This window comes from Filicampus tigris, chromosome 6 (assembly GCF_054856515.1).
Source record: "Filicampus tigris isolate MCC_2025a chromosome 6, RoL_Ftig_1.0, whole genome shotgun sequence".
Lineage (NCBI taxonomy): Eukaryota > Metazoa > Chordata > Actinopteri > Syngnathiformes > Syngnathidae > Filicampus > Filicampus tigris.
The window spans coordinates 15,850,152-15,872,500 of NC_141222.1; the positions used below are offsets into that span (position 1 = coordinate 15,850,152).

Consider the following 22,349-nt stretch of genomic DNA (forward strand, 5'->3'; position numbering starts at 1 on the left):
TGTTTGGGTTGATTTCCACTTAAAATAAGTTCACACTCAATTGCACATAGGTGTGATTGAGTATGAATTGTTTTTTGTCTACATTACGGATTCCCAATTACTGTGCACATTAGTATCCTGAGAAAGAACATCAGATGTAATTATCCAATTTAAATTGGTCCAAAAATGATTACTTATGTAAAAATAATGGATTCTTGTTTCCCTCTCTAACGCAGTGATATATTCTGACAGGCCAAACAATTAAATGCACTTCGACTGGATGTCAAAAGGTACATTATTAACCTGCATATGCACTTCTTGCGACATTTTTGTTTAATTATGTGCCGTGCGACTTTTTGAGACTTGGCTTGATAAAAGGTTGGAAAACACTGGCCTGTATAACTTTATTGGCCAGAGTGAACCACCTCTTGCCCAAAGTAAGCTCGGATAGGCTCCACCTCACCCACGGCCCTGATGAGGAGAATGCTGTCAAGAAAGGATGGATAGATTTTGCTGTAGAACTGTACTGCATCATAATGTCGCTAATATTTTGCTTCCTTCATATCGTTAAGGAGCATTATGAGGAGCAACTCTCATTACAACAAACTCCTAGTACAATACTGAACATATTGGATGAATTCCTCTCCCACAGTGTCACCCAAACCTTTGTGAGGGCAGCATATTTGATTGATCTATAAATAGATTAGGGAAGTGGTCATAATATTGTTGATTAGTGTACAGTGCTATTAAATAGCTAACAATGGCTTAACAAGAGGCTTGTGTGATGTGCCAAGTTCAAGAGTTCCATGTGGTAAAACTGTGTCTTCACAAACAAATAGCCAATTCAATTCCATTCCATTTTCAGCTGGTGTTTTTGTCCTTATTTTAAAACTTTCCTGAAAAAATAAATCGTGAGCAGACATGAGGCTGCTTTTTTCAAAGAACAACATGGAAAAGTAAGGGATGAGTGTACTCTTGTATCATCTTTGAAACACAATGAAGTGAAGAATCGATGAAAGATGTCCTAGTAATTACTTTGTGGTACAATGGGCTCAACTGACAGGATGTCAGTTCTCCCTGTGAGGGCCCGTCTGGCAGTGAAGACCGAGTGCATGTCCTTGAGATGCGGTGATACCTCAGCTAAAGTGTGGCTCCTTTGCAATGGGAGGTGGCTGGGCCGTGGCAAAGCTTGCCTCTGCCCCGACGACTCGTTGTCAGGCCAGGCGGTCCTGCGGCACGGAGGGCAGGCGGCGGCGGCGGCGGCAGCGGCGGGCTGACGCTCCAGCTCCAGTTCCACCGCCACTCTCCGGCTCCTTCTGCACACGCTCAGGAGAAGGCGTAGCTCCTGGCGGAAGGTGGGATTCAGACAGCAGTAGATGAACGGGTTGTAGCAGGTGGAGCTCATGGCCAGCCAGTGAAAACAGAAGTAAAGAACGTTGGACGAGTGGATGGCCTGACTGGACAGCAGCACCACATAACAGTTGAGCGGGAACCAGCACACGGCGAACACGCCCACCACTACGAGCAACATGGCGAGCGTGCGGCGCCGCTTCCTCCTCTGGGCGGCGTGCTGAGCCGTTGTGGCGTCGCCAATGGTATTGTGGTGCCACAGCCGGTGGGCCACTGTGGTGTAGGATGCTGTGATGATGACAAGGGGAAGCATATAAAGGAGTATGAAGGTGAGGAGGTCAATGTACTTCCAGGAGACGTCTGATGGCTCGGGGAAGTCTGGGACGCACAGGCTGCGCTCCTTTTCCTGACTGGTAAGGAGAAAACAGATCAAGCCTGAAATTAGACATTGTTTTATATTTAATACTTAGCAGTGACTCAAGAAATGAACATGTTGAATTAAACGTCCTTTTAAAGTCCTTTTTTTTTTTTTGTTAGACATTCATATGTAAATAACCAAGCAAACAATTTTATCAATAAAGAACTTCTCACAGTAGCAATATGACAAGGAGCCACCATCTTGGTGGAATTTTCAGAAAGATGTGTAATTTGCTCTTCAAACGCTTCTAAAAAAAAACCCATAATAGATACATGTAGGAGAAAACAATTGCTAATTAATGAACATTCAATTGCCTACACGGCTTTTCTCATAATAATGTTTAATTTGTGCTAATTAAATCTTTTTTTTTTAGGGCAAGTGATGCAGTTTCAAGCATGGCCAACCAATGCCACCATGTAGCTCCACCCCTGCACGAGTGTTTACAGGAACAGTTGCTTTCACTAACAAGTTCATTTTATTTATTTTTTGATCAGGAAAATGAAAAGAGTTGTCATTTTCTATTTTATCCATTCATTTTGGAGAAATTAGGAAATAAGTGACTCCATGAATAACGCCCCTTGTTAATGAGGAGAATGGCCGCGCCCTCTACTGTTCTATCCTTGTTCGGTCGGAGTCACTGGAGGAACTGATTACAAACTCTCCATTGGAAATCATTGTACTTTCTTAGCTTATAACATCCAAAAACGGTGATCAATTGGCACCAAAATTTATGTTGACATAAACTAATGACCACTTCAATATATCAAAAGGATTAACCTCTGCGTGGCTGGTTTATATCAGAATGAGGAAATTTGGAAGTGAGCAGAGCTACATAGATTTATGCTGGGACGAGTGCACACTGCTTCTTTGCTAAAAAAAAAAAATAATAATAAAAAATAAAAAATAGAAAAAAAACGCTGCCTCTTTGCTCATCACAGTTAGGACGGGTGTGAAGCATTTAACACCAGTCGGGATATTTACAGAGACTGAAGTGGGAATGAGTGGACGTGCACATTTATTTGGATGAGGAATGCCCACAGTTTTTTCGACCGACAACACACCGTCCAATGGAACGTAAAGCCGAAATGGTGCATTCCAATGTGGCCACACTCGACTGTGAGGAGGGAAGGGGGGTGGGCAAATAAACATCCATGCTTTTCTGATTGCTTGCCCGCTACCAGTCGCTGTCTGCCTCCTGAGAGTTGACACGAGTTTAGTGTTGCTAAATATCCGAAATATAAGCAGTCGGGGCTCGTGCGCGCATTCATGCTCTTGTCCGCTTCATCCTGTGTAAGTGGAGAAGCGATCGCCTCGGTATTTTTGATTTTGTGTAGGTGATCATGATGACATCACGTTTTATGTCAATAAATCCAAACTATTGACAGAGCACTTTTATACTTTCACAGGTTGAAGTGGACAAGAGTAGTAATGTACATTTGCATTTGGATAAATTTAGTCGACGAAAATTCAAAAAGGCTTTTGTCCGTTTTAGTTAAAAATAGGCATACAAGGTTTCGTACATACATTCCGTACATACAGCCATACATTTTTTAACTGATTCGTCAAAACATTTAAGTGCTTTGACGGCTAACCGCATTGCTAAGGCTAAAAAGTCATTCAATATTGGTGAAATTTAAAAAAATGTGGATTCACATTTATTATTGTACACACACACCCCAACACGGACCAACTGGACCGTGGTAGAAAAATGGTTGGGGACCACTGCCTTAATCTACTTTTAACATTTGACTTTACACACAACAAGTGAATGAATTGATATTAGCCTTGACGTTAGCTCAACCAAAATAACTTCAAAATCAACCCATTTGCGCCACAAGTTAAGTGGAAAACTTTAAGCACAATGAAATTGATCACAAGCCGATTGTTGAATAACAGAGTGCAAGTAAATGTATACAGTATATGTTAACAGGACGAGTTGGGACAAAATATCAGCGTGGTGAGCCCTCAGATGTCGCTTGTGATTTGCCATTCTTTCCACTTAGTTTGTGACCACATGTCTACAATGGATTGTGTTGTTCTTTCTGCTGGGTTGTACAGAAAGTATGTCCATATCTTTCCTTCGTTTCCGACCACCAAGCCCATTAGCTGTCACTGTCGCCATGGTCCGTCAAAAGAAAGCGTGTCGGTGTGCGTGAGCCGAGACCAATGACCGCAGACCTGTTCGTGTTTTGTCGTGCCGGTGTGTGCAACGGTGTGTGCGACGCGTGCGCTCTGTGTGCGCCTCGCGTGCTGTCCCGGCGGTGGGTGTGCCCAAACAAGGATAGGCTGCACCGGCATTGCAATTTTTTCAAAGACAGATTACGTGTACAATAGGAAGGGATGTCATAAATTTTGAACGTCTGACGGACCACACGCTAACAATTTCGTACTGTCTCGTCTCGTCACCGAAAATGCATGTACGATTGTACGTCACGTCATGTTTTCGTCGTCAAAGAGCCACGTTTAGCTCGTCATCGATCGTTATCGTCATGAAAAAAGGGGCGTTAACGAAATATTTTCGTCATCGTCATCATTGACGAAAACAACACTGGTTTGAAGTGGCCTTTCCAACCTGACTCATTTCTTGGAAATTCTATCATGATACTCACAGCAAGGACTCTCAAAGTGTTTCAGAAGGTTGAAATACAGAATTACAAATACTATGCGGTGTGCTCTGGCTATTCAGGTTCATTGTTCGTAACCTCACTATATCTTGGTTTTTAAAAGTGCTTTTTTTAATGTATCAGCAGTAGGCCCCACTTACCATAGGTGGGCATTCCGTCAGTACTGATGGAAGGTCCGTTGCTCTGTCATTGGCGGACGCCCGTTTTGCTGACGAATGACGAGAAACTGAAAAAAAATGACGGACTAAGCGCTGACGGAAGTCAGTGTATAATCGTCACTAACCGGGTCAAGTACAGACGGCCCTCTCAGTCCGTCACTGACGGATGTCCGTTTCGATGATGACTGACAGAAAAATGCCCCGCCTGTCTCGTGTGTTTGTTCGCGGGGGTGAATACAGCAGGGTTTGTTTGAGTGGAGTGCATTGACTACATATGTGAACGCTTTGCGATTCTTGTACAGTAGTAGCAGTATGCACCAAGGATCCGCCAATAAACTAAGAGAAGAAGAAGGAGAGGAAGAAGACTTGCGTTCGGTCTGACAGATCGTGGATAGATTGGATTGGATTCTAACCTTGGCCACAATGCGGAGCGGGATCCTGGTAAGCCATTTTAACTTTGAATTGAAACGTTTTTACATTTTGGGAGCTTAAACGGCAACAGGCAGCCACCATGCAGCGTGCTAACAGTTCAATAGATTAAATTGGGAAATAAATATGATAGTCTTTGCAAAGCTTTTTGGGCACACACTCTATGATGTAGACACACTGATGTATTGTGTAAACCATTTACTATTTTAATCAAATTATATTTTTCATTTGTTGGACTATGACATTTTTTTTTTTTTTTTTTGTCGGACTGATGATTGACTGACTGGCAGACCGGTGAAATTTACTGACTGAAGTGATAATGGAAGCGCTGACAGGAGATCAGGAGGGATGTGGATGAAACCTTAAGTGAACTGCAATAAGACCAGTGTGAGGGAGAGAGGAGAAAAAATGCACGAATGATCATTTTTAGTTCAGGATGAGATTGAATGGACTTAAAATTTTAAAATGTTTATTGTGGAGAAAGCAAGTCAGTGTTACAGTGTTAATCTTAATCTTCACCAGAAAGCATGGCCTGATCAAATAAAACCAAAATCACCCCAAGTTTTCTCAAGCTTGGGCTCATATTTTTAGAAAGCGACTCTGTATTGGGGCTATTATGAAAAACCCCAGTTTTGGCAGCATTCAATTGAGGCAATTTGTGAGCAATCCAGCCCTTAATTGCATTCAAGCAATCATGAAATGCACTTCATCTCAGATATCCATTTTTAAAAGAAAATAATACGGAAGTCATCTTCATACAAGTGGTATAGAGACATCTTCGATTTTTTTGGTAAGGAAGAGGAAGCATTTAAGGACCTCTAGGGTCCAGAGGGCTCAAATTTCACAAACAGATTGTCTTAATGTATTTTTTGCCCAAAAAAATGAAACCTGTAACCCCCACCCTCCAAACTGACCCTCCTCCGCCCCTTCACCACCCCAGGTAAAACTTTCTACAACAGCAATACATCCGTTTATCCGCTGGAGGCTATCCCAGCCGCCTTTGGGTAGTGACAGGTAACATAATGGAAAAAGCTATGCTTATCAAAGAAAGGTGAGCAAAAGAAGGCACGAAAAGAAGTATATACTATACAACAATAAACATTGCTTGATTTAATACCTAATAAGACACAGTTTTTTTAATTTAAATCTGCAAAATGACCCACCACCTTTTTATATTTACTCTAGAAATTGTTAGAATATTTTGAAAAAAGACCAAATTGCTTATATTGTCAATAACTTTATCATGGTGACACTATGACTCTGGACCTGACGTTTTTTTTATTCAATGCATTATTGTTACCTATGTAAAAGGTCACACAATCCGAAATGGAGCGTGTTCAACTTCACTGTACAGTATATTGTACACTCATAGTACTGTCCTGAAAAGATATTGGCAGTAGTAGTAGTAAAAAGTACCTCAGAAGATAAGATAGGAAAGGTTGGTACCTGTTTTTCTACAGATTAAAGCACCACTAAATCTTGATCATGATCATGACACATTCAAATGATTAACTGATATTTCCATCATTACTAAAACATGATTGCAGTCAGTAACCGCTCCATCGCCATGGTGACCAAAATGTCATGCTACTATTATTGTGTCAATGTAATAAAGATGAATCATAGATGAAGCATAACCACACTTAGGTCCACATGTTTTTGTGAGTGTGTGTGTGTCTTCACCTGAACCTGAAAGTGAACAGTTTCTGGTAGATGGCGTGTGGGAGGGAGAAACAGCTGGCCATTGTCCAGATTACAGCCACCCAAACGCTGCCCTGAGTTGGCGACATGCGGGGTCGTAAAGGATGTAAAATCACCTGTGGTGGGGGGTCAGACACAAAGGGCAGGTCATTAAATGTCATGTCATGTCATCTTCCAAACCGCTTATCCTATATAGGGTCGCGGGGAGTTGCTGGAGCCTATCCCAGCCGTCAATGGGCGAAGGCAGACTACACCCCGAACTGGTCGCCAGCCAGTCGCAGGGCACACATAGACACTGTCACTGAGCGGGAATCGATCCCACGCTGCCCGCACACAACTCAGGCGTGTGTACCACTACACTATCAGCGGACATAGGTCATTAAATGCTTAGCACATATTGTGCTTTGTTCATCTTCATATGTCTGACACAGATGAAGAGTTCTCAGAAATATGTACCACATACTGTAAAGTAGCGCTGCCTCCTGCTGCCTACTGTTAGTCAAGCTTTAAGAAGCCACTTTAATGTGCGATAAAATTCTTCTCCAAAGGGTTCACATCTCACTTGAGATTAGAAAATAAACCAAAACATTTGGGAAGATCAGACTTAAGACCAACATTGGAATGACATCATTGACGCCAATGCAGTGGCCTTAGGAAGCTTTTATTTTGAAATAGGCTTCAAACAGCGTGTGGTGGCATGACGGCTATCTTAACTTACCTCTTCGAGATTTCGACTTGCATTATCCCAGTTTTTAATGCCATCAGAGAGTTGCTACCAACATCAACACATCCCAAATCATATTCACTCGCTAGATGGAATAATTGATGCAAAAAGCAATTCTAAAAAATATTCGAAAGTGACGGCCCTCGAGTTTTTAATCATGTCTGACATTGTCCTTCCCGGTAAATCAATCCTTGCTGCACATTTTAAAAACAGAGGGATAAATATAGCTGAACCAATCAAAGAATGGAAAAATGCTGACGTTACTCTGAGGATTAGTGATCGCGGAGAGTGTTGAATCCAAAATCTGATTGATTAAAAAAATGAAACAGTGATTTTTGACGGTGTGTGTGTGCGGTAGCCAGCATTCAGGATTCTGAAGGCGTTGGGCAAATATTTGCATGGCAACACATCGCACCTGAAATCCAATTGGACCAAAATAAAAGACTGGAAGCTGCAAAGCCAAGACACGCGCTATGAAATGAAGACAAAAGGCAGTTGGAAATGAATTATTAATATTTCATCTAAGGTGTAATGGTGGTCCGTGCTTCTGATAGTGTTTGGGTCAGTAGAGAAGGCCCTTAAGTCCCTGACTGCACGCCAATGAGTGCTAACCAAATACTGAGTAAAAAGTCGTGCGAATATATGTTGTAATTGATTAAGATTGTAGGACTTGACTTATGGCTTGTTTAACCCAAGTAACGACTTGCTTGAAATTTAGAAGGGACTGGGCTTGTTGATTTTATTTTTTTTTACCCATTAACTTGGGACTTGCTTGAAACTTGAAGGACTTTTTAAGTAGGGTTGTTTTTGTATCTCGCCACTATTCTGAATCTGCCTTGCACAATGGTGCAATGTTTGAAAATGACACAACAAAAACAAACAAAAATGCACATACAGTTGAACCCCTGAAATCAAAATGGTAACTGTTTGTGACAATCTCCGATTCGTCCCAGTTTTAAAAGGTTCCCATAGAAGTAAAACAACGATAAGCATCACGGCCATAGTCAAACTGTCGCCATCATAAAACTATTATCAACCCATAGGCGATGCTTTTAGGAAGAAAATGGCAAACAAGTGTAAAAAATACATTTAACCTCAATACAATTAATGTAAACTAAAAAAAAAACGACTCGCTCCATCATGACAAGTAACAGGGAGGCAGGCCTGATGAAGGGGAGTAGACTTCATGGATTAAGCTTTTAAACATTCTAAAATGCTCAGTCCCATCAAAGTTTTTGATGGTATTAAATTGTACAAAAATGTCTCAAATCTATTCATCTACATCTCAGTTATTTAAATGCATTTTGTTAGCAGAGCCAGGAACATTTGCAGCGAAGGATAGATATACAGACACAGTCTGGCATACAAAATAGGTAGGCTTGCTGGGTTTTAAAGGTGCTGTGGCTCATTGCAATCAAAAACACAATTTTACCCACAATTAAACACTTTAATTTATATTTGCTATTTTGGACCTCATTTGATGAATATCGGAAATTGAAAACCTGTGATTCTCAGAATTTCAGTTAAAGGCAAATGTGTCTGAGGGTACGTTTGCAAATTACAAAAAATGAAAAAAATTCTCAATAAGAGAAAAATGGAATATGAGTTAAGCAGCAAAATCCACCCCTTTTTAGCCTTCTCAGGTGGCGGCCATTTTGTCACTTCTGTCGACTGTAAATAACATCGCAACTGCTCAGGGCTCCGGTAACAACCAATCACGGCTGACCTGTTTTCTGAAGCTGAGCCCTGATTGGTCGTTACCTGAGCCCTGAGCAGTTGTGATGTTATTTTCAGTCGACAGGAGTGACAAAATGGCCGCCACCTGAGATGGCTAAAAAGGGGTGGAGTTTGCTGCTTAACTCATATTCCACAAACAAAATATTAATCAGAATGCCGTGTTTCAACTAGTGGGCCTGATGGGAACATGTTCTTGAAAAAAAAAGTTTGGGTTGATTTCCCCTTTAAATTCAGTAAGGTAGGTAAATTATCCAAGGTCACCAATCCTCAATCTTAATCATAATTCCCGAGATAAAATCAAGCATTATATGTGAGGAGAGCTGCACAAAATTCCAAACAGTGGTTAAAACCAGCTTGAGTCTGTTCTCAAAAGAAATTAGTATGATTTCAACAACAACAAAAACGGCAGCACATAGGTATTGAGTTTCATGAAAAAAAAAAAAAACTTAAATTAATACCGAGCATCCCTATGAAAATTGCCATAGCATAGTTTAAAGTAAATGAGTCGGCCTGGTTCAGCTCGTGCACACCAACCTGTCGTCGGTCCAGGGCGATAGCAGTGAGCGTGAGAGTTGACACGTGGAGGGAGCAGTATTGAACAAATCGACTGATGTGACACATGGTCCTTCCAAACACCCACGTGCTGTTTACAAAACGGACCTGTGAGACACACATACGCCCCCACACACATTTACACACTCAAGTAGTCCTTGAAAGTAATAAATTAGTATTGCTTCAGTACATGTGGCGATGTGATACGTTCACTTTGGAAGACTGCCTGCTTGCTTTGTGCTAGTTGGCTTATGAGGTGTGCACCTCCACTTACCGACTGGGACGTGAATCGTGAATGGATTGAATTGTTTACAACTGTTTCACCAAGATACCAATATAGAATTTACTTGCAACACAAGACCGTCCTGGTGTGATGCAGATGATGATACCGACGGGAGCAAGACAGGGGACACCAGGAGAATATTTAAGATTGGGTAATAACGCAATACTATTGCGTTTTAACACAAAACGTTTGCGTTTTAACGCAAGCCATTTTCAGTTTTTATGAAATGATTACTGCACGTTCGCAGGATTATTTTAAGAGGAAACAAAGACTTCCACTTCTGGGTAATTTAAATGTATGCAGTGGTAGATTTTTACAGTCTAAAGAAAGCCTACATAACAACATACTTCTCATGCAAAGGGATAAGATACCAAATGTTAACAGTTAACAAAACAAAATTGCTATCCCGGATTACACACACAAGACAGGCTTGGCTTGTTTCTGTCAGTCAGTGAAATGGTGTCCTGTGGCATTATCCATGGTATTACGTGTGTTGAACCACTAGAGGGCAGAATATGCACGTGCAGAACCCAACACAACATGTTCAGTCGGTACTTGACACTGTTAGGGACAAATAGAGGGACGGACAAAAACCCACTTCCGTCCTTGCTTAGTCCGTCCTTTTAAAAAGACTTCTCTTACTCTGTCTGTCCGTCCACAAAATGGGCGTCCATCCGGGACGGAGGGATCAATCCGTCCCTGGGATGGGCATCCCGCCCAGAGCTGGGCATTGCCTAACCGCCACAGAGTTTCCGTCTGCATATTTCAAGGACCCACGCGGTGCCAGTCCATCCCTCGTCGGCGACAGCTAATCAGCATCGAGAACGTAATTCTCACGTCACACGCAGGTGCTGCACGAGCAGACGCCGCCAAACAAAGAAAAATATCAAACAAAAACAACTGACACACATGCACAGAGTGGTGTTCGGCGAAATAGAAACAATATGAGGCATGTGTCATTGCGTCTGTGGGACCGCAAGGTACACAACACTGTTCTATTTTTTATTTTTTCCTGACTCAGCCGCGTGTCAGGAGTGCGGCACGTGTGTGTGACGTGGTACAGGTTAAGGTTCCACTTGCAGGTCGTAGCTTTAAGTATATGGCGGCGTTGACATGAGCACGAATAATGGGTTCAAGAGATTTTTACGCTCTATCCATACAAACGAAGCAAGAGATAATGGAAAAGTATGAAAAGGGGATGCGTTTGGTTGATCTCGCCAAAGAATATGACCATAATGTATCGACAGTAGCCACGTTATTAAATCAGCAAGAGATAATAGAAAAGTATGAAAAGGGGATGCGTTTGGTTGATCGCGCCAAAGAATATGACCGTAATGTATCGACAGTCGCCACATTATTAAATCAGTCCTTTGCAAAACACCAGGCAAAAAACACTTCTGAGAGAGAACATGAACCAAAGAGGGCAAAAAGCGATGAGGACAGCAATTAAAAGGTAAACGACCATCATTTTTATTCTTTACCTTATTCTTTGTTTTGGGTTTTTTTTTTACATTATGCACAACTCGCATTTATTGTGCAATAATAAAATTGTAACATGTATTTGTTACATGTTTTGATGCATTTTTATGCTTTATAAAACATGTCTGAATATTGGGGGGCTTGGAACGGATTAGGGCATTTACATGGAAAACGCGTCTCTACTTACAAAATGTTCTACTTAAGAAATGTCTTTAATTAATTTCGTAAGTAGAGGTACCACTGTACTTCGCATGCAAAGGGATAAGGTAAGTACTAAATGTTAACAGTGACTTAACAAAACAAAATTGCTATCTATGTTTTTCCTACGCCCCATACATATCGAGTCATATACGTACAGTCTGAAGTAGTGTATTGCACTTTACAGAGATGGGCACTTTACCCTTATTTGCTGGTCCGTCCTTCGTCCTCCGTCCGCGACCCGGCTACCCTTCCGTCCTCATCCCTCTGTCCTTGTTCATAAAAAAAGAATCGTCCTCCAACCCTGTCTGTCCTCATCCTTTTAAAGCACTTTTGTCCTTACATTCCGTCGGTCTGCCCCCACAACCACGCCACGAAAAAAGTCTGCGCACTCATTACCATTATTTGAAGCTCTATAGCTGGATAATTTCGTTTGTACATCCACTTACCGGCTGGAAGTATCGTGAGTGGATTGAATTATTTACAACTGTGTAACCAAGATAGCATTTATCTGCCAACACAAGGCTGTCATGATGTGATGATGATGAAGATGATGCGGACCAGAGCAAGCCAGGCAAGATCACGAGAATATTTAAGATTGCGTAATAAAGCAATACTAGTGCGTTTTATTGCAAAACTTTTGTGTTTTAATGCAAGACCTTTTCAGTTTTTATTACGTTTTGCAATAAAAATAGTTATTGCAAAATAATGCAATGTTATTTTTGGAGGAGAATGAATGTCTTCCACTTCCGGGTTTGGATAGATTTTTACATGACTCATCAGGTTTTGATAGATTTTTACAGATTAAAGATGTCCCAGACAAGGACATACTTCACATGCAAAGGGATAATGTTTGCACTCATTGTTAACAGATAGTTAACAAAACAAAATAGCTAGCCACCTTTTTCCTCGTCAGTGAAATGGGCGTCCGCTAGAGGGCAAGGCTTTGCCTGTGAGAACAATACTGCAGGGAGGGGACGCACATGAAAAAGAGCACTATGTGTTGTGCAGACTTTGTCATGCCTGCTCCGTAGTGTCGCAGAAGAGAACAGTCGTCAACACAACACAGCAGCCGGTACTTGATCCGGTTTGGGCTGAGTAGAGGGACGGACGAAAACCCACTAGCGTCCTTGATTAATCTGTCCTTTTTAAAAGACTTATTTTCCTCCATCCCCAAAATAGGCGCATGTCCGGGACGGAACGGAATGGCCATCTCTGCTAATAAATGGCCACTTCAAGAAAATGGACGGATGGATGGATGGACTTTGAAAAGACAGATGGTGTAAAGATTAGGAGATTTTTTTATTTTTTTTTGAAGAGGCCCTCAAACTAAGAGTGGCTGCCGCACTGGACGGCTCTCAGGCCAGGCACCTTTATGCACAACATGGCCAGGTATGCAGTGTGTTTGTGTGTGTGTGAGAGAGAGAGAGAGAGAGAGAGAGAGAGAGAGGGAGAGGGAGAGAGAGAGAGAGAAAGAAAAAGAGAGACAGATAGAGACATTTTGCTTAATACACTGAAACAAGTTTATTTATTTAGATTCTCTTTTATTAGGTGCTCATAATTTACAATACAGTGTCCTTATTACCTTTATTAAAAACAGAAAGAATTGTGGTGGTTTGGGGTGGGGGTTGTGCAGTGTGTTTTTTTTCATATGTAAAATATGTACTTTGTCTCAATAAGTACAGGTTGGGAAACACTTCACCAAATGTGACACATTTTGGTTAGAATGGAGCCATAAGAGTGGGTCGTTTCACTGGAGCGTGCACTTACCAGCGTGAAAGGCGTGTTGAGCACAGTGATGAACACGTCGGCCACAGCCAGGTTCATGATGAACACGCTGGTGGCCGACTGGGTGCGCTTGTTTTTCACGATCACGTGGCACACCAGCGTATTTCCGAAAAGGGAGATGACGATGATGACAGAATAGGCGGCCACAAGCAGTGCCTTGACGCCCGACTCCCCGCTGCGCCTCCCGTCGCCACTGGCCAGGGTACGCCAGTCCTCCAGCATGCCTTCGTCAAAGTCCAGCAGCAAATAAGGTGAAGTCCTGTTGCCCAACTTCCCTGACGTGTTCGCTCCAAGTTCCGCGTAAGAGAGCATCCCACTCGTCTCCGATGCGCTGTCGTTGACTTTGTTGAGTCCCGCTGTTGTTGTTGGGCTCGTGGCCGCGTTGAACACTATTGCGGTCAAGCACACAAACCCAGACCTCATCATATTGACTAAGCACCTCTTACTCGTCGATTTTGACGTCTCTAAGTGGGTAAGGGTGTCCGCTGTCTGCCTCTCAAGTGAGATGTAGAGATACAGCGCCGTAGGAGAAGCGCGCAACAAGTTGCGGAGACTCACTGCTTTTCTTCAGCATCCCTCCTGCAGTATGCGCGCGCCCCCGCCCGGCGTGCAAATGCTCGCTCCGCACATCTGGAGAAGCCAATGACTGTCGATGCACGTCTACCGAGCCGGCCCTTGAGGTAAGTAATCTTGGAATAATGGATACAATACAATACAATACATTTTTTTTTTATACAGCAAATTTCACAGCTAGAGCTGGAACAAAGCACTTTACAAACAATACAATAAATAGAACAAAAACAACGACTACTTAGTAGAATTTTCACATCTTCACTTTAACTGTAAAAGTGAAGGGAGCAAGGAATAAGCAAGGAAGTACAGATACACTGATATGCGAAAATTATATTTGTTCAGGGGCATTTCTAGAACCTTGGGGCCACACGCAAGTAGAAGTCCCCTTGCCTCCTGAAATGGGCGATCTTAAGTAAACCTATGAATGAAATAATTCACATGTAAAATAACAAATGCCCAAACAACCCACCCCGAAAGAAAATTAAAATAACCACGTTGATATGTTAATAAGTAGCTCATAGTATTGTGTATGCCACAAACACTCACCATTTGCGATCTGCATGGAATAAATTAATGAACTTCCATTTGCAGTAACAACTTTCAGCTTCATGTTAACATTTTGTTTAGTGTAACATAACATTAAGCTCATACCAGAAAATTCAAGAAGATATATAGTATCTTTATTCCAGACACAAAGTAGTAGGAGAAATGGTCATTGGAAGCACAGGAATAACTTCATATATCATGGCTAATTATTTCAGTTCTGTGCATGTTAAGAATTCTTCAAGCCATTTTGTGTGTGACGTTTAGTTATCTCATTTCGAAATGTGTGCTTTTAATTTGGAAGGTCACCTTTGTATTTCCGTTTCCTATTGGAAGTTCTTCGTTCGTCATTCGGCTCATGGCGGTGCGGTAGTCAATGACTATGTGAGTACTCATTCAAATGCATTCGGATTGATATTGGTAGCACATTGTTCTAGCTGTGCTCAGTAAGAAAATATGCGTATTCATGCCTTTCCATGCTCGTTTTTGCTCCTGTTTATTCTCGGTTGTCAGTAGTTGTTAGCTAACTTCTAGAGTGTGTGACTGTTAGCAACTTGCTAATAGAAATAATATAAACCCGAAATGCAGTGCATTTATTATAAAACAATTTGTAAACGTCTATACATATATCGGTCTATTTACATTGAGGGTGTTGTTTGATGTTGAATGGTAGAAGCACTCCGATGCTTGTTCTAAGTGTAGCCTAATTGTTTTCTTTCTCTCGTTCATCAGATACTATTTATGTCTGTGTATTTATGCACATCTGCACCTCAGTGTTGACTGCAACTGAAGACTGTGCTCTCTTACCAGAGCCCCTGTAGTGGTCAATAAATCCAAATAACTAGTTCAGAGGTCGATTCCTCAACAGTGTAAATAACTTGAAACAGATTTAATGAAAAAGTCAAATAAGACTCAATAAAAAACGAAAATAATAAGTACTTGCCGCTTTTAATCAAACGTATGACAGGTGGGACAAAAAGTTAGTGGTAGGAAGTCTCGACTGGTTGGAATTTCAGAACACTGGTTCGCCTGAAAGATGGATGGGTATGTATGCCACTATGTCTCTCTCATTGCTTTGTTTGTAAATTGTTGGGCACACAGAGACATCAGCATGGAGTTTCCAGATGATTTTAACCAGCTGGAGCTTCTAAATACACACAGCCACCTGATCCCGCGAGGGGCTAGCAGCCTCTGGACTGGGAGTAAGGATGAAGAGGGAGAAATGGAGGATGAAGAGGTCCATAGTGAGGAGTGGTACCTACAAACAGAAGAAAGCCTCAAAGACAAACCAGCAGAGCTCATTCTTTGGGCTGCAGAAAACAACCGTGTAAGTGTGCACATTTTGTCCTGTTTGGACAGGGTGTCCGGTAGGGTTGTGCGATATGGCCAAAATTTCATATCTCGATATTTTTGCCAGATTTCTCTAACGCTACAATAACGATATTACTATGGGTTCGGTGAATACAACGCTTTTTTTTAAGGGAAAACAAAATATCAATCCAAAAGGATGGGAAAGTGTAGTTTTTAGAACTTACTGACAGTCATTAACGTGAACAAAGTCAGCAATAAATTAAAAATAAATTCACATTGTACTGCACCTGTGCTTTAAAGGGAAGTCAACCTCCAAAAATCTTTGTAATATGTTCTATGCGCCTTCAATAGTCTAAAAATGGCAGTCTGATTAATATTTTATTGGTGGAATATGAGTTAAAGCGGAAGTCAACCCAAACAATTTTTTTTTCAAGAATATGTTCCCAGCAGGCCCACTACACGGAAACACGGAATTCTGATTAATTTTGCGTTTGTGGAATATAAGTTAAGCAGCAAAATGCACTCGTTTTTAGCCATCTCTGGGAGCGGCCATTTTGTTTTCTATGGACTGAAAATGACATCACAACTGGTCACAACGACCAATCACGGCTGACCTGTTTTCTGAATCTTAGCCGTGATTGGTCATTGTGAGCAGTTGTGATGTCATTTTCAGAAGACAAAATGGCCGCCCCCAGAGATGGCTAAACAGAGATGGATTAACACTTATTCCACAAATGCAATATTTTGCCTTATATGACTTTTTTTAATTTCTTTAAATCCACCAAAAGATTGTGGCAGTCAAGGAAGATGCGTGTTGCTACAGAAATAGAATGTGGGCGATAATCATCGCCTTTCACAATAAGTGTGGATACATTGAAAGGCAAGGCTCAGTCCCATTCAGTTGAATGGATAGGTGAAGCATGATCTGCTTGTACATTTATACAACATTCTCCACTATTTTATCCACTAGTGACTGTGAATTTTTAAATATAATATGGTCATGTTCTCAAGTAAAGTACAATACCTGTATTATGTATGTACCATACCTACTTCACAGTACATGGCTGTCCTTGAAACTAGCCCTAACACTGATTGGATTTCTCGTGGGGGCGGCTGACAAATAAAAAAAAAATGGCTCGACTAAGCATGGCCGGAAGTCGATTTTAGTCCGGCCCACTAATCGGCCCTCATGCGTGTGATGCTCGCGAGGCGGCAAAATTTCATCTCAGCCTACTCGGTGAAAGGCTTCTTTTTAGGCTTCTTTCTACTCCCGCGTCGGCGCGAGCAACAATTGATGTTATAGGGATTGTGGTATTGCCCCCCAGCACCCCCCGCCCCCTCTTGTAATGGTATGCCCCAGTCGCAGGTGGGAGGCGCGGGTTACGTGATGTGACAATGAGGAAATACAAACACGCTTGAACGCACGTTGCTGTCTCACGTCTCTTCTTACACAAACAACTGCCACATTGATCCACATGACTGACGCATTGTGCTGTTGGTGACAGGTCTGCAACACATGCCATTTGTTGCTGCTCTGATCGGTCCATTATATCACATTTTGCAATGACATACAGTTTCCCACACGTAGAGGGTGCACCACGCAGCTCGTTGCTGCTGCAAAGCAACTAGTCTAGCAGCGTTGTGTGTGGAAAGAATTTACTCACCCACGTTCCCCCTTAGCCGCCACCTTCCAGATCGTTTTTGCAATAATATTAAATGCATCGTCTAGTCATCTCGATCCCTTTATGGTTGTAGCAGGCACAATATCCATTGTGGTCGCTGTCGTTTTGAAGCGACGCCCCCCGACTTGTTTCAAAACAACTTGTGTCCACGAGTATATTATTATTATTATTATTATTATTATTATTATTATTATTATCTTTCTTTCCTTCTTTTTTTTTTTCTTTCTTTTTTTCTCTTTTTTCTTTCTTTTTCTCTTTCTTTCTTTCGGCATATATTCAAGCTACGCGCAGCACTGACTCAAGTGTAAGTGCATGGCAAGTTGACTCCAATGCAATGTTTGTTTGTACAAGGAAACCATACTTTAATTGATACATTTGCACTTTTAATTTTTTTTTAAAATAATTCATTTAATAAATGTTGTTGGATCCGAAAGGAGCTTAAATGATTATAGTGTTTCAAAGAATGTTGTCTTAATATTTTTTACATGTTTAAACCTGTTCTAGCAAAAAATAAATGATAGTTTGAATAATCGTAATTTCAATTATTACCAAAATAATCATGATTAATATTTTTTTCATAATCGAGCAGCCCTACTTTGGGTTCGAGCGAGCGAGACAGAGACGCCCACGGGGTGCCGCCTACTCCTCGACATAAAAATTAGGGACGCTCCGATCGATCGGCCACCGTTCCTTGTCGCATAGCTGAAGAATACCTACATCTGTCGGACAGTCAGATAACATTGACGTCACGGCCCTGGTCCGCCTGCGTTTTCGAACCACCTGGGAGGACACTCCAAAAAGTGGTTCCATTGTAACGGCACGGCCCCGGAAAAATTTTACGGAAAAGCGACCACTCAGCCGAGCAAGGTCATTTCGGTGTGGAACCGAGACAATGGAAAAGAGCCTTACAGTGTTCGTCTCTGGGCTGGCCTGGAGCCAGATGAAGTTCACTGCTGAAGCTGCTGCCCCCCTGTGACCCATTCAGAAAAGAATGAATGGATGAATGTGGACATATAATCCTGCCGCTTGCTGCTCAGCCCAGGGGCAGATCTATCCAACTGAGACACAAGGAAGTGGCCACCCCAAAATCCTGACAAATCCTTGACGTTTTGCTTCATCACATAGTTTTTGTTGTTCCTTTAAATAAATACATAATATAACTTAAAAACTATGTGTAATTGCTGAACATATCTTTCCCTACACCAGGGGTGCTCAATCCCGGTCCTCCATCTCTCCATGGCTGCAACACATCTGATTTAAATGATCCGCTCATCACCAAGCTTTGCACAAGCCTGATAACGATTGTGATCATTTTGTAGTTTTTAGACTGAACGGTGACTCATTGCATTCCTGCACTGGCTTTGTGTTGTCACACAGGAATGACAATTGTATTTTTTGTACTGTTTGGACCACCCTGCTCAACTGTGTTTTTGGAGTAGATTGCTGAACAACACACGTCTTAGCGCATGGTGCACATGTCCCGTGGGGTCAATCATTTTGCAGGTGCTTTAATACTGCTGCCTGAGAGTAACTACTGGGTAGCTAAAGAGTAAACCATCCATTATTGATTACCCATGTGATTTACCTTGCAGGTGTCCACAGTCCACAGATTGTTAGCTGCAGAGGCCTCGTTGGTGCACAGCAGAGATGAAGACGCTTACACTCCCCTGCACCGGGCAGCCTACAGCAACCACGCGGCCGTAGCCGCTTCCTTGCTGGCTGCCGGCTCTAAGGTGAACTCTCGCACCGTGGACGGTTGGACGCCCCTCCACAGTGCGTGCCGCTGGGGGCACGTCGCCATGGCGACCTTGCTCCTGCATCACGGCGCCGACGTGAACGCGCAGACCAACGGAGGCCTCACGCCTCTACACCTGGCGGCCTCGCACAGCAGTTCGTCCAAATCAGACTGGCGCCACCTTTTGGAGCTCCTCCTCTCTCAGCGGCATCTGAACGCGGGACTTCGCAGCAACAGCGGGGAGAGCGCCAGTGAGCTGGCTCGACGGAGCGGACCCTATCACTTTCTGTTTGAGATGGTAGAAGACTGTGCCGGTGTATTTCCCAGTCTATAAAAGTGTTTGTTCTTCAAGACATTAGAGGTAACACTTTGAAATATTCTTTGACTGTTTTTGAAAAATGACTAGTAATTTCCCTCATGGCTCTTCTGAAACTGCAAATTTCATTTAATTTTGCTTTGCTTTTGCAACACATTAAGCCAGTGTGCTTTCGTTTTGATGGCTTTTATTTAACTGAAGCTGTTGTGGTCAAATTGTTTCTCCAAACCTGTTTTTTTTTTTTTTTTTTTTTTTTTAAATTTATTTATTTTATTTATTTTTTTTTAAACCCTGAATCCTCCTCTCAAGGCAGTCAAAGGCTGTTTGCTGATGTATACAACATTGAAAGGTTGTTTTTTTTCTTTCAGTAATTGCAGACACTTAGCAATGACAAAAGATGTCTTTATGCTCAACAATTTGTCTTCTGCCAGTGGTGAACAATTTACAGTTACTCAAATTATATGCGGCCATTTTATGTGACACATTTAAAAGAATTGTGTAAAAAGCATTGCAATGTCTCCTACAAAACTGAACACAGTATGTGCAGGGAAATTGTCTAAATCTGCACTGCAAGTGGAAGCGCCCAATAAAATTGAGTGCCTATATTTTCTGAGCATTTGGACAACCCATGCACTCAAAAAACAATAAAAATACAAGTGCCTACATAAAAATATTAGTGTTGCCACGATACCAAAATTTTGACTTCGATACTATACCTACATAAAGTACCTCGATAGTGAAGCGGTACCTCGAGAAAAATGTCACATCAGCAAAAGCAGCAAAATTATAACTGACAAAAGAACTTCAAATTAAAAATGTATTCATTCAAATTAGGACATGCTTGATCAGAAAATAACATTTGAAACATGATCATTTTCATGGCCAGATATGCAGCAGTAGAGCCGCTGTACTTTTTGGACACAGAATCAGCCAATTCTGATTTTAAGAACGACATTTAAAAAAAAAAAAATTTGATCAATGCTGGCAGTTATGTATACATGGTAATCTAGTATGTACATATATATATATATATATATTTATTTACCATGTTTTTACATTATATGCCATATTCTTGACCCATTTGACTGCATTTCGTGTCATCCATTGTTGATATTGACATTACATTTGCACCGTTACCTTCAAGAAAATATGTTCATTTAATTGATAGCGACTCAACATAATGTTGCTTGTCTCGGTGCGTGTGTGTCTACTCTTCTCAAATCTGCTCCCGGCTAGTCGAACGCCTCGTGAAATTGTGAACAAAATAATTCACACTTTATTTTTTTAGATAAGTGTTAGAAATGCCTCCGAACCTGTCGCTGTTCACACTGGTGGTATAACTCCGGTTGCCGGTCAGCGAGGTGCTCGGCCAGATTGGACGTGTTCCCACTTGAGCCGCGGTCGTTTCAAAACAAGCAAAACTTTGTCATGTGAGTCGGCTTGCCAAGGCTGTCGGCCATGTAAGCAAAAAAGTTCTATATCATAATTCTATAATTAAGACACTTAGCGTGTCATGCTTTTCAACGAGGAGTGGAGCGGCGGCAGCTGCCAGCTAGCGCTTCAATGCTTGAGGCAGTCTTCCTCCCACGCAGGAGGAGGCGTGCCACTTAAGGTGTTTCTCACGTTGCTGTAAAGACCCCTTTAGCGTATGTATAATTTACTACTTTAAGAGAGAGTTGGTGAGGTCTTGTGTGCTTTTTAAAAAAAAATTTTTTTTTAATGGAATTATATTTCTATTTCCAGTGGCTGTGTGAAAGATGAATAGCGATGAGATAATTAATATAATTGTTTAAACAATACTTTTTTTGTTTGTTTGTTTGTTTTGGAGCTTCTGCCATAACACCAGTAATAGTGCGTAGACATTCGAATTGGCTTCCATCCTTATAGCGAAAGAAGGACGTGAGTATGCCATAAAGCAATTCAGGACATTAGTATTTTTTTTTTTTTTTTTTTTTTGTGCATCCTCCTCAAAGTCGCAAATTGCTTAGTGCCAGTAAAACGATACAGACCCCTCCATGGCATGATAAAAGTCCCATTCAACTATTTGTAAGTCAATGTTTCATCAAAAGAGTTGTGAAAAAATGTATTAAGGTCGAATTCTTGTTCAGTGCTGCTTTAAGTAGATGACAGACCTCCACCAAGGCTGAACTATGAATAAAAAAAAAAAAAGAGTGAAAACAATTCATAGAGCTTTGGGGTTTTTTTCCATCTGTTTGTGAGTTAGCAGGTTATTTCATGCTTCATGGAGAATGTGGAATCGACTGGAGGTGCCATAATGATTCTGGGTGTTGAACAGTTCCAGTGACACTATATTAAATTACGTGGTAAGAAAAAAAATAATACACAAACTTACCCAAATCATCCATGACGTGGATTAAAATCATCAGCTGAGAGGAGGACTTGATTATGTCAAACAACTTGCTTCTCTGGGAGACCCAAATGGCACGTCACGAGGAGCACATGGCACAAACACTTGTTGGGTTTTTACAACCAAAACCATCACCCGTGGAACACCTGACCAAGATAGAATTCTGATACTGTATTGCCGGCGGAACAATGTCTTGCCCAGGTATTTGTGTGGAGGGCCACTGACATTAAAGCACATTGTCAAGGTTACGAAGCACTTACTGCTCTTTCATATGGTCCTGATAGTCAACCCTTTTTTGGGTGTGTGATTACCATTTGCTGTTTGATAAAAAGCCACAGGAGCCATATTCAAGAGTGAAGAGGAAATAGTCATTTTTGCCTCCGGCTTTTTCATTAGAAATG

General features: G+C 41.6%; 2 protein-coding genes across 2 annotated transcripts; one reads left to right on the plus strand and one right to left on the minus strand.

Moving 5' to 3' along the window:
* Window positions 1-1,003: 1,003 nt before the first annotated feature.
* On the minus strand, window positions 1,004-13,657 carry gpr83 (G protein-coupled receptor 83). The gene is made up of 4 exons (XM_086032810.1): window positions 13,403-13,657; window positions 9,655-9,780; window positions 6,642-6,775; window positions 1,004-1,739 (listed from the first exon to the last, which is right to left on the minus strand). The coding sequence occupies exons 1-4, from the start codon at window positions 13,640-13,642 to the stop codon at window positions 1,004-1,006; spliced, it is 1,236 nt and encodes a 411-aa protein (XP_085888936.1). The 5' UTR covers window positions 13,643-13,657.
* Window positions 13,658-14,835: 1,178 nt separating this feature from the next.
* Window positions 14,836-20,185, plus strand: ankrd49 (ankyrin repeat domain 49). The gene is made up of 3 exons (XM_086033564.1): window positions 14,836-14,920; window positions 15,638-15,863; window positions 19,122-20,185. Exons 1-3 carry the CDS (start codon window positions 14,913-14,915, stop codon window positions 19,596-19,598), a joined length of 711 nt encoding a protein of 236 aa, XP_085889690.1. The 5' UTR covers window positions 14,836-14,912; the 3' UTR covers window positions 19,599-20,185.
* The last annotated feature ends 2,164 nt before the right edge of the window (window positions 20,186-22,349 follow it).

Excerpts from the sequence above, each read along its gene's own strand:
- gpr83 (XM_086032810.1), bottom strand. The coding sequence starts at position 13,642 with ATGCTGGAGGACTGGCGTACCCTGGCCAGTGGCGACGGGAGGCGCAGC. Across the intron at positions 6,776-9,654 it reads TCGCCCTGGACCGACGACAG|GTGATTTTACATCCTTTACG; the intron begins GTTGGTGTGCAC and ends CCCCCACCACAG. Across the intron at positions 1,740-6,641 it reads CTGTTCACTTTCAGGTTCAG|TCAGGAAAAGGAGCGCAGCC; the intron begins GTGAAGACACAC and ends TCTCCTTACCAG.
- ankrd49 (XM_086033564.1), top strand. Across the intron at positions 15,864-19,121 it reads GGGCTGCAGAAAACAACCGT|GTGTCCACAGTCCACAGATT; the intron begins GTAAGTGTGCAC and ends TTTACCTTGCAG.